At 36.0% G+C, this 16,356-nt stretch overlaps 1 protein-coding gene across 3 annotated transcripts in view; it reads left to right on the forward strand.

Moving 5' to 3' along the window:
• Nucleotides 1–16,356, forward strand: part of RAPGEF2 (Rap guanine nucleotide exchange factor 2) — an 89,065-nt gene that overhangs the window by 40,798 nt on the left and 31,911 nt on the right. For all 3 annotated transcript variants that reach the window (XM_029085066.1, XM_029085065.1, XM_010168405.2), the window contains 6 exons: nt 771–902; nt 9,710–9,887; nt 11,748–11,884; nt 12,437–12,595; nt 14,282–14,434; nt 14,820–14,984. In XM_029085066.1, the coding sequence (XP_028940899.1) occupies nt 771–902; nt 9,710–9,887; nt 11,748–11,884; nt 12,437–12,595; nt 14,282–14,434; nt 14,820–14,984 (924 nt within the window). The remainder of the gene's footprint in view (nt 1–770; nt 903–9,709; nt 9,888–11,747; nt 11,885–12,436; nt 12,596–14,281; nt 14,435–14,819; nt 14,985–16,356) is intronic.

Here is a 16,356-nt window from a genome sequence, read left to right on the forward strand (position 1 = left end):
AAATTCACTTTCTGCAGTCTGGCAATGTTCACAGTTCTTAATGATTTTCATGTGCATAAAACAATAGGAAAAATATATGTTGCAAATCTTGGTGGATGATTGTTAAGTGATCAAGTATACTTTCTTAATTTGATCTTCAGCAATGCGTGTGTGCAAACTCATTTCAGGATTGTTGCTTTTGGCAGATGTGTCAGTCTTCCCATATTTCCTATTTACCATCATATTATTTGACTCAAAGTACAACAGATAGCTCAGTGGCTTGGATTTTACTTGTCTGTAATGTACTTTGTCAACTTCAGAAGCAAAAGAGTTAGCCAAATCCAGAGCAGTGCTTGTTTGGGTTGGTTTTTTGTTGGTGTGTTTTTTTTTTTTTTTTAAACTATGTGATTTTACTCTCTATTAATCCCATTCTCCAGGAAACCATTGATATTGAAATTGGCACAATATTCGTTTGTACTTTAATTCTGTGCAAACCCCATAGCAAGATACTTAAGAGTTTTGGCATAAGGGTTATTGCTTCACTGGTGTTTGTCCTCAGATATTTGTATTTTTTAAAATCCCTTATACTTGCAGCAATTTGGTGGTATTTTACTGACATGAATTAAAAAAACCTGCAAAACTCAAACTTTTATGCTGCACTCTTAAGCCCCAGTGGTTTTCTTAATACACTTGGTACTGGCAGATAGTAAAGTGTGACATAAATCATTTGAATGCATTTTGCTGTGTGTCTACCTCAAATTGTAATGATGCTTTTTCTGCTCCACCTATAGCTTCCTGCAGATTTCACAAAGCTGCACCTTACTGACAGTCTCCACCCACAGGTGACCCACGTTTCATCTAGTCACTCAGGATGTAGCATCACTAGTGACTCAGGAAGCAGCAGCCTTTCTGATATCTACCAGGTAAGACTGGAATGGATGCTGATGGGAGGTGCAGTTGCCAACAGTTTTGATGTTAATAGCTGAACACCTGTGCCAATTGCACATTGTCAGTTTTTGTCTGAAGCAGCACTCAACAGATTTCAAAAAACTAATTTTTGTTTGAATGACAATAATTTCAGGGTTTTATCTGCACATACTAGGTCTGATGTTTGTGAAAACTCAGCAAATAATCTGCAGCTCAGCGATATGAGGTGTGTTGCCTTAGTCTGTCAGATCCAACTCGGCAATGTAGAGGTGTAGTGTTTGGGAACATTTCAGGATTGTGCTTCGTTACTTATGTTAGTAATTTGTGATTTGGGGAGGAGGGGGAAATGTTCCTAAACTCGGCATGGAGAGCCAATGTGGCCTCTCCAGCAGAGATCCCTGATGGGACCTAGGAGGTAAAGGGGTTTTGTTCCTGATTCTAACACCTCACCTTGTCTTTCTGTCTGTCCAATTTGCCATGTGTAAAAAAACAGCTGTGACGTTTAGTGCTAGAAGACTAGACTTTGCGATCTGGTGATGAAGAGTGCCTGTGAGCTGGGTGTTATGATCAGAATTTAAAAGCTAGATGTAGGACCTTGGAATTTGAGGGATTTGTTGTCTTCTTGATGCTGTATTTTACAGTTCTTAGAGGTGTTGGCTTCAAAATCTAGAACCTATTCAAGGGTACAGTGAAAGAAATAGGCAATGAGCAGCCTGTACTGGCCCGACTTGAGGGGCATATTCTAGTTTTCTCACCCTGTAAAGACCTGGTGCCAGCATCTCAGTAGTGCTTTCTCTTCTGTCTGTCTTTGAATAAATGTAGAAGTTGAACTATTGAAACTTCTTAAGTTGTTGTATTTCAGGGAGGCACCTGTCATAAAGACCTATGTTCTTTGCAGCTTGAGTTTGGAGAGGTTTATTGTGAAACTGATCCAGAGCTTCCCTAGAACACTTTGGGGTGTGCATGCTTCCTCTAAATAAAAAAAAATAGTTAAAAATCTGAAATAAAAGGTCTAGATCCTTCATTTGATGTTTACAGTTCTTACAATGTCAAAGAGGAGGATTTGTCCTTCTGAAAAGAAACTATAGCAATTTGGTATTTGGGGAAAAAAATCTAATTTAAATATTTTTCTATCAAAACAATTGTAAAAAATTTAACACGACCAATTCTATGTGCAGTACTCTTTACTAGAAGAGGAATAATGTTTGTTTGGGATACTTCTAAAAATGCAAATATTATCATTTAAACAATGGGAAAAGCATCATCTATACAAATACATACAAGTTCAGTTGTAGACATAGTTGTAGCATGTAGTGTGCTTCAGGTGAATAAGCTTGTAGGCTTTTCTGTGGGAGAAGATAACCTGTGAAAAGGTCCCAGTTCAATTTAGATAGTAATTGCAATAATGCAGAGGTTTCTTTCTGTGAAAAATCTCGAAGTAACTGCACACTTTAGGCATAGCATATGCCAGACAAATATGTTTGTTAGAATCTCTTGAGAGAAGATTACTTCGAGACAGGATTTAGGTTTATATTGTGAGGGTGAAGAAGATGTAAAATCAGCTTTGTTCCCCGAGTATTCGATAGATTTTAATACCTTTCATTCCAAAGGTACATTTTAACATAAAAATAACAAGTATCTCTAGAGAGACAGTTGTAGGTGGCATTTCGTTATAGTCATACAGTTGCTCTCTAGAGAAGCTGGAAGTAAATTTTTGCAGAGTTTCAGCAAGACTTTTATAACTATGAAAAGTATCGCTGAATTTCTGGGAAATTAAAAAAAATACTTCAGAGTATATCAGAGTATAAAAAGAAGCTTCAGAGAAATACTTTGTTATGTGGTCACCAACTTGGTGTATGACTCATGTAACAAGTTGGGTTTGCAATAATGGAATCAAGGAGATGGCTGGCATTTGAAGAGAGTTAATGATTTTGTGAAGTATTTACATGGGAAACATCTCCTTTTTAAATATTCTTTTCAATTTAATTTAAAAAACCCCAAAACTTAAGGATACCTTGTCATTCTTGATGATCTTAAAAAATATTATCTAGTTTCTTCAATTACTCTAGAGTTAATACCTCATCTAAAGATGTCTTGGCACAGATGTTTTGAGAAATGAGTAATTATTCAAGAAACCTATGCCCCTATCAACATTAAGAAATACAGGCATGTCTTGTGGAATGTAACCTCATGTTTTTATGTTAATACACATACTTAAAGAAACATTTATTTTAAAAAATGAAGTGATAAATTCAGGTGTGGAAACTGATAAACTTAAGATTCTCAAATTCTTGATTTTAACTTTGTGGTACCAAGTGTTGTTTGATTGAATGGTTTCTAATACTGTAGTAAATCATTAATTGTAATGTTGCAGTATTAAGTTAGATTAAAGTACTGTCAAAAAAACCCGACAGCAAAATAAAATGTCTGTAACTTGAGTTCTGTAGGGTCAAGTCAATGATTAAATAAACAAAAATATGTTTTTAAACCAAGAGATTTGATCAGTCATTCTCTCTTAATGGCTTGCCTTTTACTTCTCTCCTAAGTGTTTGTTCAAAACCAGTAAATCATTACCAAGTCATCTCCATGCTCTTTTTTAACTTCAAATTTAGTAGTAGGTCTTAGGCAAAGATCAGTACTGTTCTTCCTCTGGTTCGTATGTTCTGTATATAATGGCATTTTTCTGTTCAGTAGAGTGGACTTCTGTTCATTATGCCTAAGTAGAAAGAAATTATTTAGAAATATTGCCATCTTATCTTTCTACTGATAAATAAATGTTTTCTTTTTAAAATTATACTATTAATTAGGTCTTTACTGTTGAAATCTGAGGGAATGATATGTCATGATTTGCATCCTAGTAAGTTTTAGTTCTCTAGCCTTCAGAGCAGCTGTTTGCAATGAAAATACATTCATCCTTTTAAGATTTTTTTTTTTTTTTAATAAATCATGAAGCTGAATCTTCAGATGCTTTCAGCATTGAGCTGAGAATATTTCCTTTTAAATATTAATGTTGTAACTAAATTCCTTTGTCAAATGTTGCACATGAAAGAACAACTTTTAGGATAAGAAGTACTTACCAAAATAAAATAAAGAATCCTTTGTGTTTACCCCACCGAAATATCAAAAATATTTCAGGTGCCAATCAGTAAGGTCCTTAAATGTTGTTACTTTTATTTTAGGAAATAAGTTCATGAAGTGCCTAACTCTGTAATTTCACTGGAGAGGAAGGGGATGCTGAATGTTAATAGATTATGTGCCGACTTGTATTTGCCAAGAACAATACTTGTGCTAATTTGGCAAAGCAAATCGTCCACTGCTGCTTCTCATCTATGGCCACTCGCTCCTGTTTCTCATGGTTAGTTAATGCTTCTTATATAGAAGCGTATACCCAAACACTCCTAAGTGCTTCCTATACCTGTCACGTATATTACCAGATGATGATCCCAGTTTTAGAGCAGGGAGGTTTAAGCCTGTGAACACATATTATTACCTCTCCCTGTTTTGGGAAGGTGCTCTTGTGTTGGCACAGCTCTTTTCCTTTGCCAGCCTTTCTTTGCCTTATCCTGTCCTCAGCCTGGTGGCTTCCTGCTGGCCCTACATACCCTCTGGTGCCTGCCCAGATACTCTGGGTGGTACAGGAAACCAAGAACATCCTTTCCGAGACCCTCCCAGGATGTGTGTATTACTTGGAAATTTTCAAGATGTCAGCTTTGTTTTCTCATGAGTCTGATATGGTAACTCTTAGAAGAAAGGTCCACCTTCCAGAAAGTCTTCCTGAGAGAGCCCAAACCTTTATCTCTCAAACCAGAGAATCTGTGAAGCCTGCCCCTAAGTTGCTGTATGCAAAATAAAGAGATTTTGCCTTAAGATTAAGTCAGTCTTTCTGACTGTATCAGCTTCTGCAGTGCAGGGCTCTGGGTAACGCAAAGATGTCTGAAAAGGCTCAAGTAAAATAGGTCCTACTGAATTCCCCTGCAGTTTCAGCTGAGTCCTATGCAATACCTTGTCATTCCTGGTGAGTTTGGGTCTTCTAATCTGTTCTTCAATTTATAGCCTAGGAGAAACTTCATGAGTCCTTATTCTGTATGCCTGTGGTCTCAGCAAGCGTTGCTCCATTTTGAGAAAGCGGCGATTTGTTGGCGATAGGGCGGGACGCTGTTCCTGGAGTGCGTTGTCTGGTTTATTACATTTTTCCATCTCTAGGGAGTAATAGTGCTTCGACTGACTCCTGTGACAGATGTGGGCTGCTGTGCTGTAAATTTTGTAGAGGATAATGAAAGAATAAATATGAAGAGAGAGAGAGCATTAAAAATCTTAGACTGAATGAGTTTTAAGGTATTTTATGGCCATTTGCACTCATGTTAGAGTATGAAAAGATAATTTTACTACCTTAGATTTATGTATGATTTGTGTACATGTAGTAGTTATAACTGATTATTTATATATATGTAATTCTTTAACAAACAAATGCATTGTATAATTACATGGATTGAATTTCATAGCAATTTATTTGAATTGTAAACTTTTGCTCAGTGAGTTGAAACCTAGTGTAAAACAAAATCACAACCATGTTTTCTCTCTATGGAAAAGCTGGATCCAATGTGCCTGTATGATGACAGGATCAAAACTTTCAAGCTAATGGAACTTTTTGCAAGTGATTTCATGAGAGGTGTTGTGCCAGTGTTCTTGGTGTTTTGTATCAGTACTGGCTTATAAATTATGAAGCAAAAAATGAATGTTTTCACTAATAAACCTTCTTAATTCAATTTCAATTTTTTAGTTTATTTTTTAGCCTTTAAACTACAGTAATTAAATAAGGTGGGGTGGTTTTTTTGTTTGGAGATTTTGGATTGTCTCCTAATCTAGATTGTGACATTAGTCACAAAGGGGATTTATTATTCAAAATATTGCATTTTTTTTTTTCTTCCTTAATGTTTCCTAAAGAAAGTGGTTAAAACAGAGCCAGTCAACTTGTAAGCAGTTCTCCAAGTCTTCCCACTTTCTTTCCTATAGTAAGACTGCTGTGTGTGTAGGTGTGTGTGATGAACCAATTATAATACAGAAGAAAGAGTTACTTGATTGTAAAGGTATAGATCTGGTGGCTAAGACAACATCCTCCTTTGCCTCTTCTGATTCTTTTCTCAACAGATACTAAAAAATTGGTTGGAGAAGAAAATGAGACAGTAAAGGAGATCATCTTTAGCTGTTAATATAGTCCATCATTTCTCTCATTATGTCTATGTTCATGATGTGTCCATAAAATGAAAGACCAGCAGAGCTGAGCTTGATCAGTTTCCTCTCATACCAGTCTAAAAGGACCAACAGGGTCTTCATTTCCCCAGTCAGCTCAGTTTGACCTAAGGGTTCTTATCAGTCAAAGAGCCAAAGGCTAACTGAGCAAACTTACACAAGGCTGTTTTACTTTCCATCTTTTCCTGCTTATTTAATCATATTTGTTTAATTAGCTGTTTTTACTCATATCTCGAAGTGATTTGGTCTTGGAGATCCTTAGCAGTTGGAACAACCATTTTTGTATTACTACAGTATTAGCTTTTATAGACACTGCTTAAAATTGGGAAAGTCTCATTAGGTACCAAATGTGAAATAACTCTCCACCTCTGGCTTGAAAATGTCTGGTTTAAGTGTCCTGACTTTCTTCTTGGTGATGTAACAAATTAAATATTAGACTGTCATTATGTGATTCCTATGAAGCTTCAGCAAATTTTTCATGCCATCTTTCCAGCTGTGAAGAAAAGTTTCATTTCAACCGGTATTCAGACTTTGGAGAGACATTGTTTTGTATTTTAAGCTGCAACCAGAATTTTTCTTACATGCAAGCTCTTTAGATTTATTTTGGTGAAGATAATTTCTCTTATTACCTGAGAAACAAAGGACAATGTGCATCTATGAAAGCAATGATTTCCAAAGTCTACTTTGTCCTTGATTAAATACCCTGGGAGACTCTAAGCCTCATGACTGGCTGCAGTACAAATTCTGTTGGGTATTCATCTTGTGTTCTGGATTTTTCTGCTGCTGAGGTTTATAATGAAGCCTCTGTCCTCAAAGGAGCTAACCGATGTTTTCTTTTTAGTCTTACACAAATGCATGGCTATGGCTTTGTAACGAAGGGGTCCTGTGCAGACATACTTGATTTTTTCTAACACAAGGGTGTACAAAAGTACTCAAAGTAGGTGGGTTATAAAGTTTCATGTGTTGGCAGGAGAACCTCGAGTACTTTATGTTGTACTTGATGCTACTAAGCCTAAAGAAGCTATTTGCAATGTTTTGTAGACAAATTGGTGTATGCTTTTAACGTGAAGACTGATCCAATTATTCTTAATAATGTAACAAAAGTCATGCAAAACCTTTTGCATGTACAAACTGAGAAAGAGTCCCTGTGGGATGAATTGTTTGATTCTTTACTACTGTGAATACATATTGCCCATGTGGAAAGGCTATATTTGTGTTCCTTTGTTAACTTGCATCATCATCTCTTTTTCAGAAAATTGCTTGGAAAAAAAAAGATTTTTTTTTTTTTTTTCCTCAAAAGATAAGGTTTATTTTTAAAGGTTAAAGTTAAAATTTTCTTGTTACCCTGGATTTTTACATTCAATTCTGAGCTTTCTTGTTGCAGTGGTTTGTATTTTTGGATAACTAGTTAGAAATAGTTGATTTATCATTTGGATTTCTAACAATGAATTGAGTTGTCAGAAGGTTTAATTAGTTCTGTAAAAAGTGATAATCTTCAGGGAATACTTGTAACCTTCAGCTGTAATTTTTAAAGTATTTTCTGAATACATAATTGCATTTAATTTGAGAATTTTTTAAAAATAGCATCAACTTTTCTTGATGATAGAGCTTTGACTATGGTTTTGTTTTATTGTTTTAAGACAGTCAAACAAGTTGTCCTTTAATAACCAGTTTTGTACAATATGTCTAATTTTCTCATGTATGTTAGCATTGTGTGGCTAAATTTAGTTCTACATTACTCTTACCAACATGCTTTTGGGAAAGTTTATTCTGGGCAGGTAGGAGAGGCGCTTGTTAGTAATGAGAAGGATTGTAAAACTGAATCACGAATTAGCCAGTCTCACTGTCAGTGGAATTGTTACTGTTGAAGACTTCTGATTCTGACAGATTGATGTCATAAGCTGTGTGTCTACTGACTCATCGTCACTAATTTTTCCACCATTCACTTTTGATTAAGGCTATTTTGTAAGAGTACTTAGAGCACCTGTTTCAAATATGTCGTAGAGAATGTGCATGTTAAGCACTGTCAGACTGCTAACAAAAATTCTACTATAAGTGCTTTCTTTTTTGTGGTTTGTTTGTACGCCTGTGTAACATCCTTCTTTATCCTGCTTAAGAAATGCTTGGCATTTTTTCTTAAAAAAACCCACCCCAAAACAAATAAATACAAAGTGAGAATAATTTGCATATTGTGTAAGTATGCTTTTCATATTAACAAAACCTTGTTGCAAAGCTTTTGTTGTGCTGTAGGACAGAAGCATTTAAGAATGACACTGGATGCCCTGAACTGTCTCCAGCCATATGCTGCCATTCCTAAGGTGGCTGTGTATAATGGCATTAAAGTAACAGATGTCAGCCACAGCCAGTGAGGCAGGACTAGGGAAGATGATTCTACTAAAATAACAACGTAATTTGTCTTACCTTCTCTGTGTTCAGAGGGTGCCAGTTTTGGGTGGTTTTTTTTTTTGTTTGTTTGTTTGGTTGGTTTTTTTAACCAGGGTAAGAGACAGATCAATAAAACAGGCTTTAGTAGCTGAGTTTTTGCCCCATGTAGTATTTTTAAACTAAATACAAATGCATTGTGTGCTTCCAGAGTCTCAGAAACACCATCCCTATAAGGCGTGTGAAACTTGATTTCTCAAGCCGTGGCTTAAAACTTGCTTATTAGAAACTTGCATTTCCTTAAAAATTGTCGTAGCTGAGCCTTGGCAGCTGTGGTGGTATTAAATCAGGTTTTGAGAAAAAGCAGCTTTATCAGCCATGACATGACAGACAAGTGTTTGTGGGATTTAAGTGTTTGGTCTTAAAACTGAATCATTGAAATGTATTTACCTTTAGGTGCAATGCTAATGACCTCAGGCTACTGTGTTTTCCTTCATTTTAATAGAATTTAAAGGTGCTTAGGTTTGACAGATATTCTGTGTAGTCCCTCTGTGGTGTTTAAGCAGTGACTTCGCATTTTTTCCTGCATCTGTAAATTCCTATACTGTTTATCAGTAAGTGAAAGGTAGTTAACCGTTGTCAATGGGGGTTGTAAAAGAAAATACAGTCCTAGGTTACAGGAAGATAGCTAAATTCCTGTAGTGTTTTGGTGCTGTACTTATTTAATTAAACTGTCTACTTAAAACTACATTGGATTCCTAAATGTTTGAAAATGTAAAGTTATGATGGGAAGAAAAACTGTTTTAAATGAACTGTTTATTTTAAAAACATTAAATTCAGCTAATATTCCAAGAAATTGTTCTTTAAAATGTAACTGCCTTTGATTCCCCCAAGATCTACTAAATAAATAATGTAAGTTGAATCCTGTTTATGTGTGGTTGATTGAAACCAGTTTTAAAAGCCCTGTTTAAACAACGGTTTTGAATTGATTAATGGTTAGTTGTTTTAGAAAGATATGCAAAGAAAAAAACGATATAAAAGATATTGAGTGAGTTTCAGTGATCTGTTAGATGATGTCATTAATTTCTGTATATTTAACTAGAAAACTGTAGCAGTGAAGAACACAATTGAATGTTTTAATTTTTTTTAAATTGTTCATATATGAATTTAGGCTACAGAAAGTGAGGCTGGTGATATGGATCTCAGTGGGTTGCCAGAGACAGCAGTGGATTCTGAGGATGACGATGATGAAGAAGACATTGAAAGGGCATCAGATCCTTTGATGAGTAGGGATATTGTTAGAGACTGCTTGGAGAAAGACCCAATAGACAGGACAGACGATGACATTGGTAAGTATTGCAGTGTAGTAAAATACTGTTAAACTTGTTCATCTTCACCAAAAAAAAATACAGCTTGAGATTTTATTTTAATCATTGGCTTTTGTAGTTGCTAAGTATTTATTCTGTAAGATGGTTCATAAATGCCATAAATTCAGCCAGTGAATGAGTACAGCCGAGGAAGAGGCGGAAACCGTGCATGATATAGGTTAAAACTATTAGTTGTGAGCCCTTTAGATCTCAAGCTTCAACTTGTAATTGATGTCAGAACTGGTTTATGAAGTAAACAACATTGCGTACTGGAAAATAGTTAGACAGAACCTTTGTAAAGTCAACATTAATGTCAACATTGGATGCTTATCGCATTAAGTTGTGATGTGTCACACGTGTGTTTTTAACCACAGGTATATATTTGTATTAAATATTGGAGTTGTTAAGACCTTTCAGTAAATGCTATCTATGTTAATGTACAGGCTAATACACTGAAAGCAAAGCAATGCGGAACCAGAATTCAAATTCTTACCATTTCTCATCTAATGTTTCTGTGGCTGAGTTTTAATTTTTTTTTTTTTTTTTAATCCAACTATGGCTAAATTATGCTTAAATTAGCAGATGATTAAGGGACTGGAGCATCTCTTATATGAGGAAGGGCTGAGAGAGCTGGACTGTTCAGCCTGGGGAAGAGAAGGCTCAGGAGGATCTCGCCAATGCGTACAAATATGTGGAGGAAGGGTATACTTCTCAGTGTTCCCCATTGACAGGACTGAAGGCAATGGACACAAACTGAAACACAGGAGGCTCTGTCTGACAACCTGGAAACACTTTTTTTACTGTGGGGGTGACTGAGCACTGCAGAGGTTGCCCAGAGAGGTGGTAGAGAGGTAGAGGTCTACCTCCTTGGAGATATTCAGAAGCCAACTGGACATGGTCCTGGGTAGTCAACTGTAGGTGGTCCTCCTTGAGCAGGCAGGTTTGACGAGATGACCTCCAGAGGTCCCTTCCAGTATTAACCATTCTGTGATTCTGAGTGAATAAAAATTCAGGAAAAAGATGAGGTCCTATTGACTACTTTCAGTAGGTTTTTAGTTAAAGCAATGCAAAGATATTTAGCATTTAGGGCATATAATCCCTCGGCAGGACTACTAAGAAAAGTTTGGTTCTGTATTTATGAACAATGGAAAAAGCAAAAATAAGGGAGAAGTTCACTGTTGTGTACAAGAGCAACTCCAGTGCACACAGAAGACAGAGCAGCAGTAGTGAGCTTTAAGACAGTAATCCTGTTCTGTCTGGTTAAAAATAAGGGAGAAGTTCACTATTGTGTACAAGAGCAACTCCAGTGCACATAGAAGACAGAGCAGCAGTAGTCAGCTTTAAGACAGTAATCCTGTTCTGTCTGGTCCATCCAAGGGGAACTTTGTAAATCCACCAAGTGATGATTGAGTACAATATACTGTTAAGCCTGGCCTAGGAAGGGATGGCTTTACCAATGAACTTGCTCAGTTTTGTGAAATTCCCCTTCTTAATGTTTTGCTGTGTTTTGTATAAGTCCATCATAGTCCTAATGGAGTTATTGCTCTGGCTGTCTGGAGTATTCCAATTTCATCAGTTGTATTCAGAGCTCTTGGTTACATTACAATTCTTCAATTATGCTGACTTTTACTTTTCAGGTTTTCTATTGATGATATGACCACCCAGTCATTGCCTGCAAAACACTCAGTAATTACAACAGGCCACTGTACGTGATTTATTAGCATACAGAAACGATTGTGCAGCGTTTTAGCTTAAGTAGCCTCAGGCGTCTTGCTGAAGAGCTGCTTTTGCTGTGCTTTGTTGTTCTGACATGCACGACTCAGTGGGCTTTTTCTCCTTCAGAACAACTACTGGAATTCATGCATCAATTGCCTGCTTTCGCCAACATGACAATGTCTGTGAGGAGAGAGCTCTGTGCTGTAATGGTGTTTGCAGTTGTGGAGAGAGCAGGAACTATTGTACTAAACGATGGGGAAGAGGTCAGTAGAAGCTACTTTGGACTCTTCTATTATTCCAGACAACCCAGATTCCACAGGGTTGAGGTCCTCTTTTGTTGCCTAAAAATTAAAAACCAAAAAGTAACACTGAGTAGGTAAATTATGTCTCTTTTTGTTCTGCATTAGTTTGAAAGCTTCTCTTTAAGCACTCACATATTTCTTATACAATAAAAACATAAGAAAATACTCTTCATAATGTACAAAATGCTTCCTGCCTATTGGAGCTGATTTGGGGAGTTTATTTCGGTATTTAAGTGGTGTTTTTAAAATACCTTTTTGCTTTTACTTTTTTTTTTAATTTTTTTTAATTACAGTCTTACATAAACTCTTAACATTAAAGTTAAACATAGGATTCCAGTTTTCTTGAGCTGGAAATAGCTGCACATTTAAGGTAAACTAGTTTATAAATGTTTTTAATACGTGCTAAAAAATAACTTTTCCTTTGGAAAAATGGTAAGGATTGTATCTATATAGTACGATATTACAATGTTAAGTGATTCAGTCTTCACATATCCTGCAACATTTGATTTGTAGTTGGATTCCTGGTCAGTCATTTTGAATGGCTCTGTGGAGGTAACGTACCCTGATGGAAGAACAGAGATACTCTGCATGGGGAACAGTTTTGGAGTTTCCCCTACCATGGAAAAGGAATATATGAAAGGAGTGATGAGAACCAAAGTGGATGACTGCCAGGTAGTGTGTCAGACTGTAATACATGCAAAGTCATGTACACATAGGCATAATGCAACTCAACAGCCAGACACAGTTTTACTTTAAACTGAATATATGTAAAATCTCCAGTGTATAAACTTGTATGATAGTTGAGAAATATGGCTCCTGCAGACCCTCAGTCTGAGAAATTGAATGATCCTCATCATTTTGGATTAAGAGGTTTGTCTACATGCTTTCTTCAGAACTTCAGCAGCCTGTTGAATATATCCATTGCTTCAGACTTTCCCTTAGGATCCCAAGGTCCATTAGTTGTTACAGGCTCTTTTACTTCTACGTGCGATAGCCATTCTTCCTTCTCTTCAGCTACAGAATCTTTAATAAAAGCTCTCTGTCCCATGATTTGAGTAGAAAATCTGGTTTCAGCCAATCTGTCCTTTCAAAGAAAATAAATGTTTGCTGTAACACAAGTAGCCAGATTTAAGGAGCACTTCTTGTAGCATAAAACTACTAGCCTGATCTGGATATTTGGTTGCTGTTTACTTATTCCCATCCAGAAGATAACAGCCAAACCCTGGGTGAATTAACCATTTTGCTTGGGCCTGCTGGCTAGTTAGCTTGCAATAGATTCCCTTTGAAATGGGTGTAAATGTGTGTTAATGTAGTCACCTGCTTTAGTTTGCCCATCTAACTTCCAAAAAATGCATAAATGGTATCTTCTTAGGATAATGTTTTGCAACAAATCCAAACTGTGAGAGTTCTGTTTCAGCTACTACTAGCTGCTGGAAATAGAAAAAAATATGTAAATGGATTATGAAGAATGCAGGAAAAAAATACTATCTTTGTGAATCTTATGCCTTTGCCCTAAGTATGTACATGATGATTTAACAGCTTTTCAATCAGAAGTAATGCTGTCATTTCCTTTCAGTTAAGTACCCAAGTTCATATAAAATAACAGTTTAATCCTTGAGTATTTGCCTCCAAAAAGAGACAAAGGTATAGAATTTATAACAATTCATAGAAGACAGTTAATAGTGTGTACAATATTTTTTTTTTTTCTAAGTTCTGGTGGATGCTCTTAATTATATTTGCATAGTGTAGGTGCTAGGAATATTCTTCACATGTTTATTATTGCACTCATTCTTGGCTGAACAGATGATTGTAGCAAATATTTTTTTTCCTGCTGTATGCTTTAATCCAGAAGTAATTTGTTTCTGTGTGCCCACACTCATGTAATTGAATAAATGTTAGTTCTCTTAATGATTGACTTTATTAGTAATAGCTATGAAAAAAGAAAATTATTTACAGTACCAGGAGGCACAAAAACTAAAAGCTAGGTCTTCTTTTCAATCTCCTAACCCTTCTAAATACCACACAAAAGCCTGCATGGGAGAAAAATAGCAGGTAGGGTACTGAGTTTCATCTCCAACAGAGGAGAGGTCAAAGCAACTAAACAAAAATGGCTGATAATGCTGAATCATTTTGCTCTGATGAATCTTGGCCTCCTCTAACTGCAAGATTGTAGAGGAAGAACCATGCTTGTGTATTCATCTGCTTACTACAGCTGAACTACTGGAAAGACAAATTTAGCTCCACTGCAGGTTGAAAAATTACTTTATCTTTTCTATTAATAGAGTACTTGCATCTTAAGTCTAAATGCTATTCTGAAGATTTTACCTTTTAATACTGGTGCGCAATGATTCTTTCCAGTTTGTTTGTATAGCCCAGCAAGATTATTGCCGCATCCTCAATCAAGTGGAAAAGAACATGCAGAAGGTAGAAGAGGAAGGGGAGATTGTGATGGTGAAGGAGCACAGGGAGCTTGATCGCACTGGAACAAGAAAAGGTCACATTGTCATCAAGGTAAAAGCAAAAGAAGGAGTGTCTTGCAAAAGTCTGTATTCTATGAACTTCTTAACTTGGCAAGTTTGGTCCAGGATTAGTTTAGACATATATTATAAAAATTTTTTTGAACATAAACAGTTAATAGTTCTCGTTTTTCTCTTTACAATTATGCATATTGATAACTAGGTGATTTCCATAGCATTCAGTTACAGACTTTTTATACATTTCTTATCACAGTGGTTAAGCTGTCATGTTTGCTTAGCTCATCGGTCAACAGATGCCAGTATTCTTGCTAGTGTAATACATCTTCAGTATGTTATGAGAAAACAAATTTGCATTTATTGAAAATCTGTTTTAATAACTAAGGGTTTCTTGTTTGTTTGTTTGGGTTTTTTTTTAATAGGGAACAGCTGAAAGGTTAACAATGCATTTGGTGGAAGAACATTCTGTGGTAGACCCAACATTTATAGAAGACTTCTTGTTAACGTATCGGACCTTTCTTTCCAGCCCAATGGAAGTGGGCAAGAAATTGTTGGAGTGGTTCAATGACCCCAGCCTCAGGGATAAGGTTAAAATCCCCTAAATTACATACCTGTTAGCATTTGCTTTGAAACATAGGCTGTTAAGAATAAAATAAGTTTTAGAGTGACTAAACTGAATAAAACACAAATAGCTGGTGACATAGTTTAATGGCAGAATATATGGATAAAACTAAGAAAATATTTTTCTTTATTTTATTGTATTTTATTTAAGTACTAATATATTCAGGCAATGTAAATTAGCCATGTTTTACCTTGCTGTATTTTTACAACATACCTTAGTTGCTTGCAAGTATAGGGAAAGCTTTTTTCCAATAATTAGTATTTTTATTTAATATAATTCAATAGAATTATATTGTGTCTCGAAATGTGAGCATATAACTAAGTTCTGTGTTTTCTATACATAATACTAGTTAATACAACTTGGCAAACATTTTATGATAATTTCTTTTTGTATAAAGACACTAGAAAATATAGCCATTGTTAAGGATCTGTTGAGCCTTACACAGCATTAAAAAAACCACCACCCAAACACAAAAAAGCAGTCAGGCATCCACTTGCCTAAACAAAACTACCGTGATGGAAGAATAAGGCCCTGTATATCCAGTTTTGGCACACTTATTGCACTGTCTATTGAGGTTATACTGTACTTCACACTGTAATGCTTTATTTTTGCTTGTATACAACTTTCTCATATGTAAAAACACTAGTAAAAATTTTGATTTTTTTTGCATATTTGAAAGCAAGGGAATCATATCAATAAGTTCAAAGAGAAATTCTGTTTTCAACTTTTATAAATCTGGATATTTCTTCTAGGAATGCTGGTATATCTCTGCCTTGGAGTAAGGTTCATAAATTTGGCAAAGAGGATAGGCTTTGCAGCTAAAAGGGTTTAGATAGCCTTGTTACAGCTTAAGAGCTACAATATTTGAGTTCATCTTTAAACTTATTTTTCTTGTCCTCCAATGGATAATCCCCTCAACCTCTGTAAAAGCATGAGCCAGCACAGTCGCTGGTATCAGGTCTGAAAACAGAGCAGCTCTTTGTTCTTCTGTTCTTCTGTCACAAAAAAATAACCAACCCTTTCTGAAAATAAGTAGTGCTGACAAAAAGACAAGAATCTGAGAACAGTTTGGGACAAGTGGAGATAAGCAAGTGGGGAACAAGGCATCTGGAAGATTTTAGCTATTTTTTTTAGGGGCTGATAGGCAGTGAGCCAAGGAGAAGGGGTGAGAAAAACTTCCTGAGGATGATCAGAACTCTTGTAGGAACCAGATGGGGACATTTGAGATCCAGCTTTACTGAGGATTTTGCCCAACGGCAGGGTAGTTGGCTTTATAGCTTTAATCCTCTTCTAAGGCTGTGTCTGGGTGTGACACAAGAAACGGGATTCCTGTGTAA

This window comes from Antrostomus carolinensis, unplaced genomic scaffold (genome assembly GCF_000700745.2).
Source record: "Antrostomus carolinensis isolate BGI_N321 unplaced genomic scaffold, ASM70074v2 scaffold4325, whole genome shotgun sequence".
In the NCBI taxonomy this organism is placed as follows: Eukaryota; Metazoa; Chordata; class Aves; order Caprimulgiformes; family Caprimulgidae; genus Antrostomus; species Antrostomus carolinensis.